The sequence below is a fragment of the Penicillium argentinense genome, assembly GCF_028826775.1.
Source record: "Penicillium argentinense strain IBT 30761 chromosome Unknown utg000002l_segment0_segment0, whole genome shotgun sequence".
In the NCBI taxonomy this organism is placed as follows: Eukaryota; Fungi; Ascomycota; class Eurotiomycetes; order Eurotiales; family Aspergillaceae; genus Penicillium; species Penicillium argentinense.
This window is the reverse complement of record NW_026622661.1, coordinates 1,149,980-1,167,974: the sequence shown is the minus strand read 5'-3', so window position 1 is coordinate 1,167,974 and position 17,995 is coordinate 1,149,980. Positions and strand designations below refer to the sequence as shown.

General features: G+C 52.1%; 5 protein-coding genes across 5 annotated transcripts; 3 read left to right on the top strand and 2 right to left on the bottom strand.

The window, feature by feature from the left end:
- Window positions 1-114: 114 nt before the first annotated feature.
- pld3 (phospholipase D) lies at window positions 115-5,667 on the bottom strand (the record flags this gene model as incomplete). The annotated part of the gene is made up of 3 exons (XM_056613792.1): window positions 115-121; window positions 173-241; window positions 311-5,667. The coding sequence occupies 3 exons, from the start codon at window positions 5,665-5,667 to the stop codon at window positions 115-117; spliced, it is 5,433 nt and encodes a 1,810-aa protein (XP_056478833.1).
- An 895-nt stretch (window positions 5,668-6,562) lies between these two features.
- N7532_001297 (uncharacterized protein) lies at window positions 6,563-7,733 on the top strand (the record flags this gene model as incomplete). The annotated part of the gene is made up of 2 exons (XM_056613791.1): window positions 6,563-6,935; window positions 7,015-7,733. The coding sequence occupies 2 exons, from the start codon at window positions 6,563-6,565 to the stop codon at window positions 7,731-7,733; spliced, it is 1,092 nt and encodes a 363-aa protein (XP_056478832.1).
- Window positions 7,734-8,608: 875 nt separating this feature from the next.
- Window positions 8,609-12,779, bottom strand: N7532_001296 (Helicase-like DEXD box c2 type; the record flags this gene model as incomplete). Its single annotated transcript, XM_056613790.1, has 12 exons — window positions 8,609-8,827; window positions 9,016-9,214; window positions 9,342-9,443; window positions 9,632-9,645; window positions 9,719-10,423; window positions 10,490-10,660; window positions 10,712-11,377; window positions 11,437-12,075; window positions 12,134-12,300; window positions 12,373-12,463; window positions 12,586-12,590; window positions 12,641-12,779. The coding sequence occupies 12 exons, from the start codon at window positions 12,777-12,779 to the stop codon at window positions 8,609-8,611; spliced, it is 3,117 nt and encodes a 1,038-aa protein (XP_056478831.1).
- Window positions 12,780-13,352: 573 nt separating this feature from the next.
- N7532_001295 (uncharacterized protein) lies at window positions 13,353-15,896 on the top strand (the record flags this gene model as incomplete). Its single annotated transcript, XM_056613789.1, has 5 exons — window positions 13,353-13,462; window positions 13,544-14,273; window positions 14,334-14,453; window positions 14,511-15,824; window positions 15,885-15,896. The coding sequence occupies 5 exons, from the start codon at window positions 13,353-13,355 to the stop codon at window positions 15,894-15,896; spliced, it is 2,286 nt and encodes a 761-aa protein (XP_056478830.1).
- Window positions 15,897-16,857: 961 nt separating this feature from the next.
- Window positions 16,858-17,373, top strand: N7532_001294 (uncharacterized protein; the record flags this gene model as incomplete). Its single annotated transcript, XM_056613788.1, has 1 exon — window positions 16,858-17,373. One exon carries the CDS (start codon window positions 16,858-16,860, stop codon window positions 17,371-17,373), a length of 516 nt encoding a protein of 171 aa, XP_056478829.1.
- Window positions 17,374-17,995: the final 622 nt, after the last annotated feature.

Genomic DNA, 17,995 nt, shown 5'->3' with positions numbered 1-17,995 from the left:
GAATTCTGTGCGCTTTAGAAGGCGGGATAAAACGCGAGGTTGCTGTGGCAGGAATGGAAAATAAACGAATGTGAAATAGCCAACGACGCCGTTTTGTGCAATTGGTTGAGCAAATTAGTTGCTGGATTAAGGTTAGTATCGAAGTGTACCTAGGTGTGGTTTTAGAACATACTAGATCTCCAAAGGCGAAATCTGATCCAGTGCATATAGCCAGTTTCCGCCTTGCTCTTCCTTCTCGAGCCTAGAATTGAGATTTTCGTTAGTAAAGGTTTATCCCATAGTCAAGGGGAGGGCATATAAATGCTCATACCAGTCGTACGGCCACAGGATGAGGTGGCCTTGGACCTTATTGAGAAGATCCTCCGCTCGTGCCGTATCCATCACATCATCTGAGGCATGGAACTCACGCTTCGAGCCGATAGTGGCGGTTCTTCGTCGACGTCTGCGGGACTGCGAGGCATTCAGATTTACTGCCTCAGAGTAGTCGACATGAACGGAGTTGGAGCGAGGTTTCTCGGCATCTTCTCCCGCGGCGGGATTCTCAGCATTCTGCAGACTACCCACGAGCTGAGGATCAGACTTCATCTTGAGTGCGGCCTTCTCGTCAATGGATGATAGAGTCTCCTGTTTCGCCAGCTCAGATTGTGGACGTTCCGCCTCGGTTCTTGTGCGCTCGACCTTGCCGAGTTCAGCTTTCTCGTCAATGATTTGGGGTGTTTTTGCCTCGACGGACGGTCCGGAGATAGGTGACCCAAGAGATGAAACACCTGGGGAAACAACACCAGTAGAACCGGCTTGTTTGTGTTGAGGAGCGTTGGAGGGCTTGCTGCCGTTTTGACTTTGCAATTCTGCGAATCGTTCTCCGTAGGCGGCGAACTCCTTGTATTCCTTCCAATTCTTGACTTCACTATCTGGCATGCAGCGGAATACAGATCGGAAGATCTTGGTGTTCTTTTCTGCAACAGCCAGCCAAGTATCTAGATAGAAGGCATCGTTCACTGGATCCCTCATACAATCCTTGTCAACGAAAATGCGCTTCAGGTCGGGGACGAACGGTTGCCCAAATCTGGAATTATTGTGGTTTTCTTTGGAAACAATAAGGCCGGTACTTCCGTTTTCCGACTCGCGGCTAGATGACCCGGAGGTACCGTGGCCATACGGAGGAGTATCGGAGTTGGCATTGGCATTGGCATCGGAGTCTCGAGAAGGTTCGGCCGAAGATCCTTGCTTGGCATCTTTGCGGGTTGAGGCGGTTCGAGATGGCTTTTGGTGTGTGGACCGTTTCGGTTGTTCAATGGTGCCCTTGCCTTCAGGTGCAATAGGTGAAACGAGAGCCTCTCGCCCATCTGGCGTCATTTGTGAGTCACGGGCAACACTCAAGCCAGCTTCCTCGGCAAATTTCAGATTGTCAGCACCATCGCCGTCCACATCCTTCGTATGGTCGGAGTTTGAGGTGACTCGTGGATCAGCAGTCAGCTTCCGGTTGCTTTTGAGGTTGGGGTTGTTGCCTTGCTCCCAGTCAACATCGTGGTTGAAGCTATGCAACCCCTCGGAGCGGGACAAAAACTCGTCCTGGATACGGTGTCGGCGCTCCATCGCATCTCGTTCATCTTGTCGCTCAATCATCGACGACTCTGAATCAACTTTATCTTGGTTGTGAGCCGAATCGCGACCCTCTTCGACGACCTGGATTTTCCGCAGTTCTTCTTCGGTGGCAAAATCATGCTCCAGGAGTTCGTCGACGTCAATTCCCAAATGTTCCCGCATCAGGCGCATGCGGAGGGTGTGCGGGAACCGTCCAACAAGGTAGGGCTTGCCGTTCATGGTAGACTGGATCATGTCTGTGTCCCGCACGATTGACGCAACCTCGGAGTCACGGGAACCCAACATAGATCGCTCATTGATGTTTGCTGATCCGATGATGGCAGCTCGGTCATCGACAACCATGCATTTGGCGTGGATATAGAGCTGCTCCGTGACAAGCTGTTTCTGCGGTCCGATCTTACCCCAGGCACGCAGACTGAAGAATTGAATGTAATCCTCGGGTTCAATGCCCAGCGCACGGAGGCGACCGAAGATCGAAGTCTCGCCTCGGCAGATACTGCGATATTGACATTGCATGATCAGACGCACACTTGTTCCACCCTCGCTATCCACCGTATTTTGGAAGCCCGGCATCAGTGGGATAACAATGACAGCCCGCCATGCTTCCTCATTCTTGGCTGCCCTAACAATCCGCTCTACCAAGGCATCTCCAATCAAGTTCTCGATCTTTCTGCCTTCGATTTCGCAGGTGCTGATGAAGAACTGATTTTCGATGTAGACGAAATGATCGGACTCTTCAATCAACTTGACGTAGGCATTCATGATACTATGCTCAGTGACATCTGGGGTTCCAGTTGACCACATACTGCTAGACCGCAGAATCTGGACCTCGCAAGTTCCATCGAGACCCAGGGCTTCCATGTCACCGGGGTTGAAGTCAGGAGGAGGTAGCAGGAAAGGCGTCGGGCGTGTAGGCTTTCGCTGGCGGAGAATGTAGTTCCAGCGTTGAACGAAGTGCCGGGTTAGATCCCGTGCAGGTTGACCAACCACATGCATGGAGATATCGTGCCAAGGCATTCGAGGAATAACATTCCGATCATACATCTCCTCGTATGGCTTGTCTAAATCATAGAAATCTTGGATCCGAGGATTTGAATAGTCCTTTCCGGGCCAGAGTTGACAATGATCAGCGTCTTTAGGCATGTCTGCTGTTTCAAAGCCAGTTGGCTTATCATCAGTCAGTTGGTGCTGGGGTGTATCCCAACGGCCAAAGCATAGATCAATGCCACCAACGAAAGCCAGAGTGTGATCAATGAGACAAAGTTTCTCGTGATGAGCCCAAAAGAAGGTATTCTGACGGAATTGGTTCGGTGATCTCTGCACGAAGATGTTCGGGTGGAGTTCAAGCAGGGAGAATTTGGAGTATTCCGAGTCAATCGGAATAGCGGAGTTGATGTTCCGGTACATGATGACAAACACCTTCACGCCTTCTCGGGCTTTTTGCTGGAGAAGACGATCCAGACGCCACTTTTGGCTAATGGCAGCGGGCCGTCTCATGTAAAGCTCCGGGCTCAACCACCAGTCGTGAATATAAATCACATCCTTTGCCTGGTTGATTGCTCGCGATACAACCCACATGTGGTCGCGGGCATCGACAAGCCACTGCGCAAAGCACTTTTGTCGTACCGGGGCGAAACTGTCGAATCGGTTAGGGTTCATCCACGGTGTGTTTGCAGCCATAAATCGAATTGAATCTTCGAATTGTTGGAGCTGACGTTCGTTTCGAGCCAAGAGTTTAAGCTTGCGCTCGGAGTTCTCCAGTCGAAGAGTATGATGCTGAGGATGTCTAGCGGATTCCTTTGCAGACTTTGCGAGTTCCTTGGCTTTTTGATTTCGAAGGCTGATCTTCTGCGTTTGGATCTTGAAATAAGGGTCAATAAGGAAGACATCGTAGATGTTCATCTCCTCAGGAGAATCCACACAGACCACGTAGCTGTGGCGAACAAGGAACCACTTCGGCCAGTGCCGTTTTTTAATCAAAGAGGGAGTCAAAGCCTTCCGAAAGTCGAGCCCTTTCGATGACTGGATAATCAAAAAGCCCTCCTTTCCGTGATAGCTTCCTTCCGCGGCAAGACGAACACCGAGAGCAGACAGCTCAAGAAACTTGCATAGTCGATTGCTGTCAGCTCGGAAGATTAAGAAACGGATCATCTTCTGCAGATACATCTCAAGCTTCTTCCGCTGTCGTTCGGGATAGGTTTCCCGTTTGCCAACAACACCTTCACCTGCTTCCGATTCGGCATTTTGGTTCGTAATACTGGACTTCCGGCGGGCGATACCAGCAGAAGGCCGTCGTTGGTGCGATTGGGTCTGCTTCTTCTTCCGGCTGGGTCTCTCAGTGCCACTTGCGGCTGTTTCGTTGCCGGTCTCATATCCACCTTCTTCCTCCTCGTCTTCGAATTCGCTTTCCAAGCCTCGAACGCCACGCATGTAAGGGAAAGCACTTCGCGGGAACCGCGGAATGCTGGGGCTGTTTTCGCTTGTCCGGAGTTGGATGTATTTCTGGGTACCAAGATGAAGTTTATACTTCAGATGCAGGTTCGCAAAATCTCTCAACGTCCGGAAAATGATCCATTTCATCCGCGTCATGCCACTTCCATATTCAAGCTCAATCCGAAACACGAGGTGACGATCGCCGGAATGCGAATCGATGCGGCTGTCCGTGACCCGGACCTTCAATTGCTCCAGCAAGATAGGAATTCGCTTGCTTCCATGTTCATCTCTTTGGAAAGCACTCGCCAATATCAGCGCGGCTGGCACAGCCGAGGCCAGCTCGGCAAGCAGCTCTGCAGACTTCTTATTATCCACCGTATTGTCGATCTTGCGTCGTTGTCCAATTAGCTTGAAACCGGCTTTGATCTGCTTCCATCGCTGTGCACTAGCACTGGTTCCTCGCTCTTGCCGATGGCGTCTCCAGGTAGCCGTCAAGCCTTCTGCATTATCAGAAGGCCCGGCAAGACCAGTAAATCTTCTCAATTGACTTGGACGCTCGTCCTGACTGGCTTGTGCGTCCTGGTTGCGTCCAATATATGACATGCCACGAGTCCCACCCCAGCCAGGTCTTTTTCGCCGATTAGTGAGTCTATCGCGACCCTCATCTTCGGAGACGCCCTCTCGTTGCTGAGGCGTGAAGTCTGTGGTGCTGGCTCGCCGAGGGAAGAGATTGGTCCGGTAGTTTTCGAATGGAGCGAATGACGACGAGAAATGAAAAGAAGGCCGGCGATTCGTCTTCGGGGTGGTGGGAGCCGTTCGAGTTCCTGCATCTTCTTCCTGCGTCTGTCGTCGTCGAAAATGTCTCTTTTTCTTGGGGAGGTCACGCTGCTCCCCACCACTCTCCTCAGCATCTGCATCGATATCACTTCCTTCCTCTGGCAGAGGCTCAGGGAAACGAAATTCTCCGCGTTCAGAGCCCGGCGTTACCATATCAGGTGGGGGTACCCTGAACTCTCCAATGTTCGGTCCGCTGGCAGATCGTGAATGCGAGCCAAATGGGGGCGATGCGGCCAATGATTTGATCTTGTTCATGAAAGATTGTCTTCCTCGTGTTTGTTCCGGATCGTCGCCGTATAATGAGGTAGGGCGCGATTGTGGCTGTGATGGGGGTAATTCCGGAACTTCGTTTTCTGTGTTCTGGAACTGAACACTCGGGGCTCGAGAAGGAGGAGATTGTCCGGAGATTGACGTCTGCTGCTTATGATGCTTCAGCGATGGCGGTCTGTCCTCGGCGGTGGATCTGTTGGGTAGTCGAGAGCTCAGGGATGGTCTTTCTTTCGGCGAGTCTTGCTGTGTTGATGTCGAGCGCAGATTCTCCTTACTCTCCCGAGTCCCGTCAACGCCTGTCGATATTTGCCGACTCGAAGCGTTCTGGATTTCTTCCGCGGACTCCGCCGGTTGAACCATCTTGAGCGAGGCGGGTCGTTTGGTGTCGGTGGGAGAAGGAAACGGAGAGGCTAATTTCGGGCCATTCGACACGGAAATCGGTTGGGGTTTCTTGGATTTGTCCGTCTCAGAGCTGCGCCCTGCCTCCCTTTGCGGGGAGGAAGGCATCAGGGTGTCGGTCATGCTGCTCTTAGGAGACGATCGTCAGTTGCAGCTCCTGGTAGCCACGTTCCAGTCCGGGTTTTGCATACATGCGAGATCAATCGAGACCCTATATTAGCAGATCGGAATGACTCGTTGGCATCCTATGTCGACAGCCAGGGATTGGGTAAAATCAATAGGGGAATGGCACGGCGCACGCGACTGTTGACATTAAAGGAGCGTTGGTGGTCGGGTTAGTTCGCACCTGCGGTGGAGTTCCGCCCCATCAGAATAATCTCTTTGACTGGAGAAAAGGCCCGCCAAGCTACCCAGGCGGGCGGTCAGCGGTGTAAAAAGGGGAGGGGGGGGGGGGGGACGATGTTCGACGATGATCACTGCAGCGGATGCAGCACGGATTCAGGGGGCTTCGTCCGAACGGATGTCGCTGTGAGTCGAGTAGTGGTGGCCAAGTGTCATCTTTTGGTCCTTGCACTACTTCTCAGCGCGGTTTGTGTTTTGCCCTTTTGAGGCACGTTTCAGCCTTAGGCATGATCACGTGGTGACGATAGGGGAGGCGAACTATAACAGTGTAGTATAAACAAGTCAAAATACCTCGATATGGTTGTCTAAGGAAGATACAGGATTCTAGAGTACCAGTCTTGACTATGCATAGGTACTACTCATTGGCGCGCCGTCCAGAATTAGTGGCAGGCGTCAGAGGTGGAGCATCGGTACTTCGCCCGTTAAAAGGGCCCTCGGCTCCTGCACGATATACCCGAGTCGCCTAGAGAATGCTACTTTTTCCCCGCCGCAACTCGCTGGGACAACATTTATCTCTCAGATAAACACGACAAACGCTCAATCTATCTCTCGGAAAAGCCTGAAAACGACCTTTTATGCCCATTGATCTCACCAGCAACCCTGCAACGGACGAACAATGACTGATCCTATGAAGACTCTCGACGACTCGGATCGTCCCAAGCCCACTCCGGTCTCACAAAAGGCATATGTAATTGCCGGAATTTCGGTCACTGTTTTCGGGCTGGAGGAACTTCGTCCTCAAGCAAAAGATGTAGCCTGTCTCTGGTTGCTACATCCTCGATTGGCAACGCAAGAACGTATGAGCGGCATTGCAGCCTCCGCTATTGGCGATTGGAATGGCAAAACCCAGCAGACCCCCTCCGCCAAAGGGTTGATTGCTGTTTCTTTTGATCAGCGAAACCACGGCACCAGACTGGTTGATCCACTAGCCAATGAGGCCTGGAGACAGGGTAATCCCCGCCATGCGCAAGACATGTTCTCCGTCTTTCGTAAGTCTTACAATACGCTTTTCTTATCATGATACCTACGATGAAAGCAAATTCTTACTAAATTGGATGGTGCTTCTAGAGGGCACGGCGCGGGATACATCTCTACTGATGGACTATCTTGCCTCGTTCATCTTTCCTAATGGAGAGCATCAAATTTCGGAGAATCTAGTTCTGGGTGTGTCCTTGGGCGGACATGCTGCTTGGAGCTGTCTCTTACACGATCCGCGAATGACCGCCGGAGTTATTATCATCGGCTGTCCAGATTATCTCAATCTCATGGTAGATCGTGCTCGTTTGTCAAAGCTGCCGTCATGGACCAAATCCAACCCGCCTGGATCGGAAATCTTGGGCTCGGAGGCATTCCCAAATTCCTTTGTGGATATTGTCAAGAAGTATGATCCTGCAAGCCTCATTCTTAGTCATATGGATACTGGTTCGTCTGGTCCAGGACGCGAAGGTCCTCTGCCTGAGCCGACAAATAAAGAGCAGCACCAGCTTCGGCCGCTCTTGTCACGCTGTCTAGCGGGAAAGCGTATCCTGAATATATCTGGTGGTGTGGACAAGCTCGTTCCTTATCATCGCGGAGAAGTCTTTCTTACTTGGTTCAAGAAAGCCATCGCTGCCAATGGGTGGTTCGGCGATGGTGGTGTGACTTTTGAAGATATTATTGATCAGTCAGCAGGGCACGAGGTCACTGCCAACATGGCGGATGAGGCTATTCGTTTTATCAGCGAGACACTCGCGGCCAGTGACGACGATCGGGGTCGCTGGGGCTCTGTTCGAGAATCCAAAATTTGAGTTTCGTCATATGTATATAAACAAGTCTGAAAAGTCCAGTGTATATACTATTCATTAGGATTACGACAAGCGCAGCCGGTCCCTAATTTTTCAATTATCTAGTGAACTCGTAGTCCTGACTTTCTTGTTCTATTCAGAAGCAAAGTGAGGTAGATGTTTGGCTCTGTATGTAGACCATCTGGCCCTAAGTCAATTTATTTGCCATTTAAGCCCCAATCATCAGAAGTGGATCCTGTTTACGAAGTAAGTTATTGGGCAGTCCATCGCATAGGTTGTTCGATAGATGATCACTGGAAGAAACTGCGGTCCTCGGATAGACAGCCGAGTGGCCGAAATTGTAGGAAAAAGCCTTTGCGTGATGAGTGAAAGAGAAACAACTTCACCCCATGATTGCATTCTACTCTCGAATATTTCGTAGACGTCATTCACATACGCACAAAAGAAGTTCCTACGTAGAGATCCGAGAGTCGAAGGCGCATTGCAAAATTGCGGACCACCCAAATAACGACTGGATCCATGATTCACCGCGGGAATCTGTCATTATGACCATAATGCACATGGAACATTCGACAAGCGACGTAATCCTAGGCGGGAAGAAGCTTAAATCAAAGGGCACAGCACATTTGAAAAATTCCTCCTTATGGTATTTGTTTAACACAATTGTGAAATCGTAAGGGCATTCGGAGGCCATGCTATGCTGATTGCATACACAAAAACCCTTTTTCTTTTTCGAACGCCAGAGCCACCGTCTTGACTCATGGCGGTCTTTTTTCGAATTCCGATCGTCCTCCTCATTGACAGGAAAGACTTTGATCCTCCACAAGACCGTTGCCCCGATTCACCCGCTTTCTCCAAAGAAAACACCGAATCAACGCTTATGCGACCAGCTCAACAACACCACCAGCCTCCTTGATCTTCTGCTCGGCATCACGGCTGAAGTAGCGGGCACGGACGACGACGGGGATCTGGGGAAGGCGGCCCTTGCCGAGGACCTTGGAGTAACCGAGGGGCAGGAGGTCAATGACGGGAGCGGTATCGGTCTTGGAGCCGCTCATGTAGGCATCGCGCTTCTCGGCGGGGACGAGGGACCAAAGCTGTTCAAAGAGAAAATTTCCAGTCAGTCCAACCGTCCATTTCGATACCAATTTCAATTCCCGTTGAATTCGGTCGCAATCACGTCGCAGGTTTCATTTCCGTTGTCTTCCTTCCGATACACACAGACAAGAGATCCTGCTTCGCTTGCTTCCTTCGGGGTCGATCGATTCGTTCGGAGGTAACGTACCTTGTCCAGGTTGATGGTGGGCTTCCAGAACTGCTGCTTGGTCTTGTGGAAGTAGCGCATACCGACCTTACCGAAGTAACCGGGGTGGTACTTGTCGATGTTGGTGCGGTGGTGGTGCTGACCACCGGCCATACCACGACCACCGGGGCTCTTGCGGTGCTTGCCGATACGACCGTAACCGGCAGACACGTGGCCGCGGCTAGGAGGAAAGAAACATGTTAGTTATAGGCGATTCAAGACGGTTGGAGAGAAGTGCGCCGGCGATGTCGAAATTGTCGCGCCGATCGCAGGAAAATTCGGGGAATGGCGAAAAGGGGTCGACTCACGACTTCCGCGTCTTCGAGAAACGGGTAGGCATCTTGTCGTTGGTGGTGTGCTCGACAAGACCGGTCTGAAGTTGGGCGTTGAAGGGGGAAGGGTCGTGGATACTTCCGACTCAGATGTTGAAATCCACGCTTGCGCCGGCTAGAGTGTGCGCTAGGCCCTTCGCTTGTCCCGTGATAGGGTCAAACCCTGCTCTGGGGCTGGTCCTTACCACGTGATATTGTCCTGTCACACCGCCTTCTGTGGTGGAGCAATGCCATCATTCTGCCACTGCCGAGTCCTTTCCACATACTTTGTATACAAAAGCTAATCAGTTACTCTATCGGTATTCCGTAATGCTTTTCATGATAGAACTTCTAATTAATAAGCCTTAAGATACCTGAGCCCTTTCAGCGAAAAAGCTGGAAAGACGTTGGACAGTCGCGTGGGCCGGCCGCGCAGACGAGGTAGGCACTAGGCTCCCTCGAATCCAGCCAGGCAACTTGCCTTGAATGCGTGGCGTCTCATAGCGTCGATCGATCATCACGATCGCTGCGTAGTCATTTACATGACGAATAGCTCGACCAATGCATTGGTTCACAGCTCGCATACAGGAATTCTCATAGAAATCTCTCCCGGCTGCGCTGGCGCGTGCCCTTTTCTCAGTTTCCGTTCCCAGCCCTTGCTTGTAGGCCTTGTCTTCAATATACTTGATCTTAGCTTGCCACACAGCGCTGCGAATGTTGGGGAAAGGGAGGCCTATGATAAAAACACCTCTTCCGAGCCTGTCCGAGAAGTTGATTCCCTCTGAAAGCTTACCACCAACCACAGACAAGAGCAATGCTCCCGGTCCTGATTCGACGTTTTCGGTATACTCTTGAAGCAGTGAATCCGTTGTTGTCGCTGTCGGCGCCTCGCGGGCTTCGTATAGTATCTTTTTCTTTTTCTCAATGAGACCGAATGTGGTTTGGCCATTCCCATTGGGGATCGGCTTCTTCCATACATTGATGACCTGGCTCAAGTAATCGTAGCTGGAGAAAAAGGCAACAACGCCATCTGGGATGACTTGGCACAAAGTTGCCATAGTCCGTCCAAGATCAATGATCTGTAGGCCAAATGTCAGTTTATTCGTCAAAGATGAGAATAGGGCTGGAAAACCGAAACGACTCACCATTTTCTCGGAACCCCGAGCCTCATAAGTGAAGTCGAACTCCGACCCCAGAAGGCCCTTGGTGAGCGGTTGAGCAACAAGATTTGTCGATGGAATGACGTGGCCGTAGCTGAAGGTGCCCAAGCGCTCAGGTGATACATAGGAGAACAGGTGATTCACGTAATCGGTCATCTATGCAATCATTTAGCAGACTGGAACCAGGACGGACGGAGTGAAACTAACAGGGGACATTGTTCCACCGGCCAGAATCACGGCTCGAGCATCTTCAACAATCTCGCGGAAGTGATTGGTTGGATCAAGGAGAATGTATTTCAGCAACACATCATCCTGATTCTTTTGGTAAAAGAGCCTGCCCTCCTCTGATGGGTTCATCAAAGGTAATAGAAAGCTCTGGATGTGAAATAGAATGGGCACTGTATTTCTGTCCCGGACTCGACTTGCCTGGGGTTCTTGAGATGACTCAACGTACCCATCGACTTTGCGAGCCAGCTTACTTTCCTGTAAATACCGGGAAAGTTTGTAGGGATTGATTTGATCCACCCCCTTTCCAGCCATGAGATCCGAAGATTGCACCGGGCCTTCCGGTGGCCCTTTTTGTTTAGAGATACCTCTCAGATGGTCGGCAATAGAGCTCACCAACCGGATGATCTGAGCAAGATAGCTTCGGTTCTTTCCTTTTAGCCGAGTTTGGAACTTGCGCGCATATGTAGTCAACTGGGAAATGGCGGTTTGCAGTTGGGACAACGAGACAGACACGGAATGGATGCCGGCAATTGCGTCCATGAGGTTGTGAGCCTCGTCAATTATGACCACATGATCCTTGACAGACAAACCAAGAGCCTCCCGAGCTGACCGCTGAAGTAGCAATGGATATGGCAGCGTGATGATCTGAATCCTTTTGTGTTAGCAATCCCTATTTCGTCAGTAGAGAGGATTCCGTCACTCACCTCACTGTGCTTGATGACCGGGCGCGATGCATAGTATGGACAGATTCCAATCTGTTTCCCAACCTTGCCAATGTCCTCAATGTCTTTCACCGTTGCCAGAGCATGGTCACGAAACCGAAGGATCAGTGCTTCATCGTCTTTTGACGGGAGATAAGAGCATTTATTGTCGGCAGCAATGCCCGACTGTTGTAGATCCAGGCACCGCTCATTGATTGCCGTACTATTTTCAAGGGCCCGGACTTTTGGGTTAATGCAAAGATTCTTGCGAGATCCTAGAGAGAGATGCTTGATCCGCTCTTCCAGTTTTGCGATGTCGTCTTTGTCCTCTGCCTCATGGTCGCTGGGTATGCTGGATGGGAAGTTAACTCGGCGCAGCTCTCCTGCGAACTGGCTGAGCTGCGAGTGTGTTCTTGAACAATAGAAGATTTTAATCGAGTCATCTTCATCATCTTGATCGGGCTTTTGTGAGGTAAATTGCCCCTTGAACTTCTCCAGCAGAGCTAGAGTACTGGCGGACAAGCCATCGACTCCGACAGATTGACTTGTTTTTTGTCTCTCATCCGCTTCACTATCATAGTCGTCCAGCACAAACTGGTTATCATCGTCCGGGCCAGGCTCCGATACAGGCTCATCAACTCGCTAATCCGGGATTAGTTGCTCGAGAGCTCTTCTGTACATTTCCTGGGGTCTCCCGTACCTGCTTCTTACGTGGCCGCTCTTGGCTTTCCTGGGCCAGCTTTAGCCGCTCTTCGTCTTGTTTGATCTTCGCCAATCGCAACTCGAACTCTTGTCTCTTCTCCGCAATGGCTCGTCGCGAATCGCGCTTGGCAAATTCGACCATCCATTCGGGCTCGTCATCGTCACCTGCACTCAATGTGAGACATGACGCAATAGGGGGTAGCTACAAACTTGACCGCAGAATGTTATTGCACATACATGCTGCCTGGTCCAACGTTTCCTGAAAAGCCTTGCGTTTGTGATCCCGGAGCCAGGTCAGGGAACCACAGATCAAGCTCAACGATTTCCCCTGTAAACAAGAGTCAATACAGTCGCGTACTCCCACCAGCCCAACCTTCGACTCGTATCGCCCAGCGCGGCAGACAATCCGAGTCTCTTTGGGTATGGATTTGCCTGGTGGGGGCCACTTACGGTACCTGCGCCCGCTGTCAGATCGGAGCAAACATCAGGGGTAGAGAGGGGACACATGGGTTAGCGCCCTTACCAGTGGGTGACTCGAATACGGCGACTTTACCATCTTCGAGACATCCGTACAACGCCTGCATAAACTGCAGCTGGATCTCGTACGGCGTAAACGGATGGTGGAAATCCTGCAGCAGCTCCATGGCGCAGGGCTGTTTCCACACGGAGATCAGCGCAAGTTTCTGGAAGTTCGACGATAAAAATAAACCGGCGCCGTTGAGTGGAGCCGGTCAGGTCCAGGAGAGACATGCTCCAGTGCCGGTGCAACCTCAGGGGTGGGAAATAATTTGCGGGTCTTGGGGTTCGGAGGGCGGCCTGAGTTGTGGGAAAGTCCAGCAGGGCTGGCAGATTGATGTGCCTCTCCGGCTGTGTGTATACAGTCAGCGCACCGGTTTATTTATACACACACTCATATACAGCAGACAAGACACACCAAGTCAGCTCGATTGCAGATCAGCACCAGCCGCAGCGCGCATGTCAGCCGGCCAAACAAAGCTCAGGCAATCTCCCGCAGGAGGAGGGGTTCATCGCGAGGCAGCGTCTGGCGTACATATTTATTAGGCCAAAGTGGGCTGTGGGTGGCTCTTGGCGGGCGAACTATTCTTTCCTGCCTTTCGCCCCGTGTCCATACATCAACCCCTCCACGCGGATGCTTGCTCCCAAGAGCCTCCCCAGGCGCTCTTCTTCAATAACCTGAAACTTACGAATTACACGGGATGAACAGGCCGCCGCAGGGCCGTGGTCCGCCTCGCACAGGAGCGACTTGGTATCCAGGGGGCCAGGATGACTTCTACATGCCAGAGGTCATCTCCCCCTCCCCCCAAAGGTACGTGCTATGATTCCGCTCTTCACGTTCATCAGAAGCCCTCAGAATGCCTCGGGTTCGAGTACTAATTCATCCCGGCAGGGTAATGCCTGAAGTCCCCGAAAACATGCAGGACAATATCGCTCAGATGGAGCATCACGCTCGCGACCCCCGCCGCGCCCAGCAACAGCCGCCCGCGCAATATCGCGCCCAGTTCCCCGAACGAACCTCCTCCGCCGTCCAGGGTCAAGCGCAGCAGGCCCAGGCCTACGACCATGGCGCCTACGCGCAGTCCGCAACCTACGACAGTATGGACCACCCCAACTTTTCACCGTTCCCCGTCCTGCGGAATCCGCCCCCGAATGTCCCTCCGACCGATGAGCAGCGAGAAGCCAATCTGGAGCGTCATCGTTCGGCGATTCTTTCAACAACCGACCCCGAAGTGCAGCTGTCATGGGCCCAGGATACGCTGGCCTTTGTGGAAGTCGCCGCGCAGAATGAAGCCCGCCTGTCTCTCACCCAACCCCCGCGGCCTCATACTCCTCAGGTGGAACGGCAGCTGAGAACTGACGCAATGAATATCGTCAGCTTCCTGGCTGAGCAGCACCACCCGCACGCCGAGTTCATCAAGGGCATGTGGTTGGAGTTTGGCAAGTTCGGTTTCCGGGTCGACCGGAAGGAGGCTTTCCGATGCTATTCCCGAGCTGCGGAGAAGGGATATGCTCGTGCAGAGTACCGCATCGGTATGCAATTTGAGAGCTCCGGCGAGCCGGAAAAGGCGATTCGACACTATGAGCGAGGTGTGGCCATGTCTGACTCGGCCTCATACTACGTATGTTCCGCTTGAGCTCTCTTTGGGTAATTTGAATGTGCTAACCAATTTGTTTCTTAGCGCCTGGGAATGATGATTCTTCTTGGACAACACGGTCAGCGCCAGGACTACCAGCGAGGATTGGAATACATCCGCCTGGCTGCGCAGTCTTGTGACCAGAATGCACCGCAGGGCGCCTACGTAAGTTTCGGTCTGTGCTTTCTTGAAATATACCGTACTAATATGACCATATAACAGGTTTACGGTATGCTCTGTGCCCGCGAGCTTCCTCAGGTCAGTGTTCCAGAGGCTTTTTTGCCCCCCGACCTCAACACTGCGCGACTCAACATCGAGAAAGCCGCATTCAATGGATTTGCAAAGGCACAAGTGAAGATGGGTGCCGCATATGAGCTTTGCCAACTTGGCTGCGATTTCAACCCTGCACTCTCGTTGCATTACAATGCGCTGGCCGCGCGCCAAGGTGAGCCTGAGGCGGAGATGGCCATCAGTAAATGGTTCCTTTGCGGTCACGAAGGCGTTTTTGAAAAGAATGACGAATTGGCATTCACATACGCACAGCGCGCGGCTCAGAGTGGTCTCCCCACAGCAGAGTTCGCCCTGGGATATTTCTATGAAGTTGGTATCTTCGTACCCGTGGATATCAAAGAAGCTCGAAGCTGGTATGCCAAAGCTGCTGCTAGCGGAAATAAAGACGCCTCTGGCCGAATCGACAGTATCTCTCGCTCCAAGACTCTTTCCCGGAAAGACCACGAGAAGGTCGCGATTTCGCGCATCAAATCAACACGCTATGTCGCTCACCAACGCGGGGGCTCCTTGGAAGCCACACCGGAAAACATCGAGATGCCTGATCCTTCTCGTATGACCTTGTCTGATCCACCCCCTTCTGCTGCTCCGTATCCTGATCGGCCGATGTCTCGCCCTCGCCAACCGGGTCAGCCTAACTACCAAATGCCCGACCCTCGACCCAGCTCGGCATTTGGTGTTAACCCCAACTTGCGGTCGAATGGACCTCAAGGCTATGGCGGCCCGCCTGGTCCCGGGTCTCGAGCTGTATCGTACGGCCAGGGACCGATGGGCTATCGCCAACCTGGCCCCGGTACACCAATGAGCGCACCCGCTGGACCAACCAGTCCACAGGCTGCCAACATGATCAGCCCCAGTGGCACACCTCGATTGGACATTGGATACTCCGCACCGGCTCCGCCGCCCGGCGACCGACGACGGCCTCCACAGCTCAATAATGCGGTAGGCCCTGACCGCAAGCCAGTGCGAACCCCCGTCTCCGCTCACGGTGGTCCTCTTCCTTCGCCTCGTCCGCCAGCGTCTCCTCGGTCGACGGGCTCCCCGTCTTCCGGCTCCTTCCCTCCTCCCCGTGCAGAGTCTCGCCAGCCATCCAGAGGATCAGCATCTTCTACGCCCCAGCCGCAATCGGTTCCACCGAGCCAGAAACCTGCCGCTCAGCCGGCGAAGCCTGCTGGCCAGCAGCCTAGCAAAGGCCCCAAGACTTTCGAAGAAATGGGAGTCCCAAGCGCTAACAAAGACAGCGATTGCGTACGTTTCCCCATACCTCATTGTTGGCTTTAATTATCTTCAAACTAACCAAATCTGCAGATTGTGATGTGATACCCTGGGTGAGGTTCTGGTCTGGATTTGTGGGCGTTCTCGTCTTGCATTTTAAATGTTGTAATCCTGGGTTATCTCAAAAACAAAGGTGATCGCCGTCCGGGAGGCGATTTTTGTTGATGTGCTGTCTTCGCTGTTGTTTCCCACATACTTGCATTTACGCTCAGGATTTCATCGCTGCCTGGGGCCTTTGGACATATGGTTGATCGGCTATCTTGATTTTCTAGACATGCGGCGTAAATCATTATGAACTTCATTTGACCGTATCTATCTGTCGTGGTATTTGTAGTGCGTGAATGCCACGTGGGTGTCGTTCGTCCCGCCCGACATCTTCCCGTGTCTATTTCCAACCTGTCTCCGCCCCGACACCAGACCTCGGTGGATTCGTTCGTCACCATGGCTCCTCGCAAGGGGAAGAGTGATGGGATGGCGTCCGGCATGGATGGTTGGTCTTCACCGCAATTAGAATTGACACTCAGATTCGAATGCTCGGATGGCTGACATCGAGAAGATACTACGATGATTCTCAACTACTTACGTGAGTCTTCGCTTTATGCCTAAAGTCCGCTTCGAGAGTCTGTTCCATCTGACACTGCCCTTCCAGGCGAACAAAAGTAGGTCATTACCACCTTACAGAGGGGGCAGTTAGTTGATAGTTAGGGGAATTTAGTCGTCCCTACTCGGTACGTACTCCTGCCAAAACGAGAAATGGGAGGCAGTGGCGAAGCAGTGAGCATGCTTACCTTGAGAGAACATCATGTAGGCAACCGACATATCGGCAAACTTGCACAACAAAGTCTCCAAAGGTGGGCTTAAGGTGTCATTCTTCTACAGAGTCCACACTGACAATGCTTTCTAGGACAAGCTGCAAAGATCCTACAGAAGTTGCACCAGAATGGCGAGATTGAGGAACGAACTGCAGGTGTGTCGATCTTCAAGCCCGTTATATGCAGCCCACTAAATGACGTGGGTGTATACAGGGAAGCAAGTCGTCTACCATGCTCGACAACAGATATCAGATGATACCAGCCCCAAGGGCCTTGCCGCCATGAACCGGGAAATTGATACGCTCCAGGATGAACTATCGACCATCAAAACTGATGAGAAAAAGGCCCGTGCCGCTCTGTTGGCCTTGGAAGCTAAACCTCGACTGTCCGAGCTGCAGCGGGATATCCAGCGGCTGAAGAGTGAGCAAGATGATATTCAAGCGCGCTTGGCGAGAATACAGAAAACCGAAGCCATTCAAGTTTCCTCCGAGGAGCGATCAAAGCTGGAGCACGAATGGAAAACATGGCAACGACAGGCTGTGATTCGTCGACGGATTTGTCGTGATCTGTGGGGACGATGCACAGAAGTGTTGCCCGAGAACACGACTGCGGCAGAGCTCTGGGTGAATACATCCTTCTTCCTTACCACACGGGCTTCTTCTTGGGTCGTGCCGGTGCTAACGTGGCTGACAGGAGTCCTTGGGGCTTGAAGGGACGCTCCAATGAGAGATGGTCGGGCACGGAGGCTACAGTTGGCGATCCCCTCGTCTCCACCCGACCACATCATTTGTCAAGCATGATTTGCGGCTCAGTCTGAGCTCCGCTCCGCTCGGAGCTCCCGCTAACTTACAGTGGTTACTTTTATCGCTCACGGTCATATTGCGCGAGTGCGGGAGGCTGGAGCGGGTTTATTGAAGACTGAGGCAGAGGGTGTCGCTTACCGTATGGATATGCTTATGAGAAGCCATGTTTTGTATACGGAGTATGATATCGGAGAGTGTATATCATACCTGCTTGTATGTGGATCTACATTTTTCTAGTACCGTTGGGCATCCGTTGAAATCACGTCAAATTTCCGGCTATGCTAGGCTTGCTGCTCGCTCATGCCCTTAGAGTGGGATGCTTGTTTCAGGTCTGCATTGATAGGAAAATATTGTCAATTATATCACTCGCGGCCTGCCAGACGAGTATAGGGAATACCTCCCAAAGAGGCAATTGAACGTATGATCACGCCCTACCAGTCGTAGTTGCAATCGAATGTATAATTATCATAGTATGAACTCGAGGAATATTCTCTAGGAAGACTTTTGTAATTTGGATTGAAGCCCCAGC